The 1,037-nt window shown below is 33.8% G+C and overlaps 1 protein-coding gene across 1 annotated transcript in view; it reads left to right on the top strand.

Annotated features, from left to right (window-relative positions):
• Positions 1-1,037, top strand: part of LOC106882105 (fasciclin-1) — a 73,669-nt gene that overhangs the window by 17,348 nt on the left and 55,284 nt on the right. The window contains exon 3 of the mRNA XM_014932667.2: positions 295-454. Coding sequence (XP_014788153.1) covers positions 295-454 — 160 coding nt within the window. The remainder of the gene's footprint in view (positions 1-294; positions 455-1,037) is intronic.

Genomic DNA, 1,037 nt, shown 5'->3' with positions numbered 1-1,037 from the left:
ATATATATATATATATATATATATATATGATAGTTTTATCAGTTCCACCCTTAAACCGATTTTTCCTACCAAGAGCCTAACAAGTGAAAATCTCATCCTTATATTTTAGTCAACAATATTAGTTTTTTCGCATACAATATAACCTCAACTACCCAAAAATGTATTAATGAAACTATAGTTATTACTAACTTATGATTAATTTGCTAATTTTAATTTATGACCTTAAATTTAATTCTTTTTTTCTTAAAGTGTCTGTTTTTTTCAACCCTTTTTGTTTTGTTTTGCTTTTTTCAGAGAATTCTACGAGATCCTTTCCCTAGATCCAGAATTCTTGTCGCAGGCCAAAGATGAGACCACCAATATCAGTGTCTTTGCTCCGTCAGAGGGATTTTTGATGACAATCGGCAGAGAAAAGATGAAAGACATTAAGAATGACTTCCAAGTAATAAGAAAGGTAAAACATCTTTTACACGACAGTTCATTTTGTTATTGTGTGTATGTGTGTATGTATGTAGGTATGTATGTGCGTTTACATATGTGCGTGTGTATATGTGCATATATATGTGTGTGTGTGTGTGTGTGTACATTTATAAGTATGCTTATATATGTGTGTGTGCATGTGTGTATGTGACATCAGCGTCACTCGAACTCATCACAGATTTCCCATAAGACAATTGCCTGTTCGCTTTATTTCTAGCCCCAAATGGCCTATTTTTTTTATTATATCTAGCACTATGTCTTTCTCCATTTCTAAGTTAAGGGTGAAAATAAAGCAACCCTTCAAGACACAACTGATCTCTACACACAAATGCACAGAATAACAGCAATCAAATGACAACAGCAGAGTGCACAACGAACATCAGCGATCTGACTGTCACCTGTACTCTTGACAAGAGATGCCTGTCAGTCTTTCACACCTACCAGGCTCGTTCGTATTAGCCTGAGTTGCTGGATAATTTTTCGTTGCTTTAAGAATATTATCGAACGGAAACATTTCATAGATTGGAATTTAAATCCTAATCTCTATAGAAATTTAT

The sequence above is a fragment of the Octopus bimaculoides genome, chromosome 24 (genome assembly GCF_001194135.2).
Source record: "Octopus bimaculoides isolate UCB-OBI-ISO-001 chromosome 24, ASM119413v2, whole genome shotgun sequence".
NCBI lineage: Eukaryota > Metazoa > Mollusca > Cephalopoda > Octopoda > Octopodidae > Octopus > Octopus bimaculoides.
Note: the sequence above shows the minus strand (reverse complement) of the source record. Positions and strands in the feature narration are given on the sequence as shown.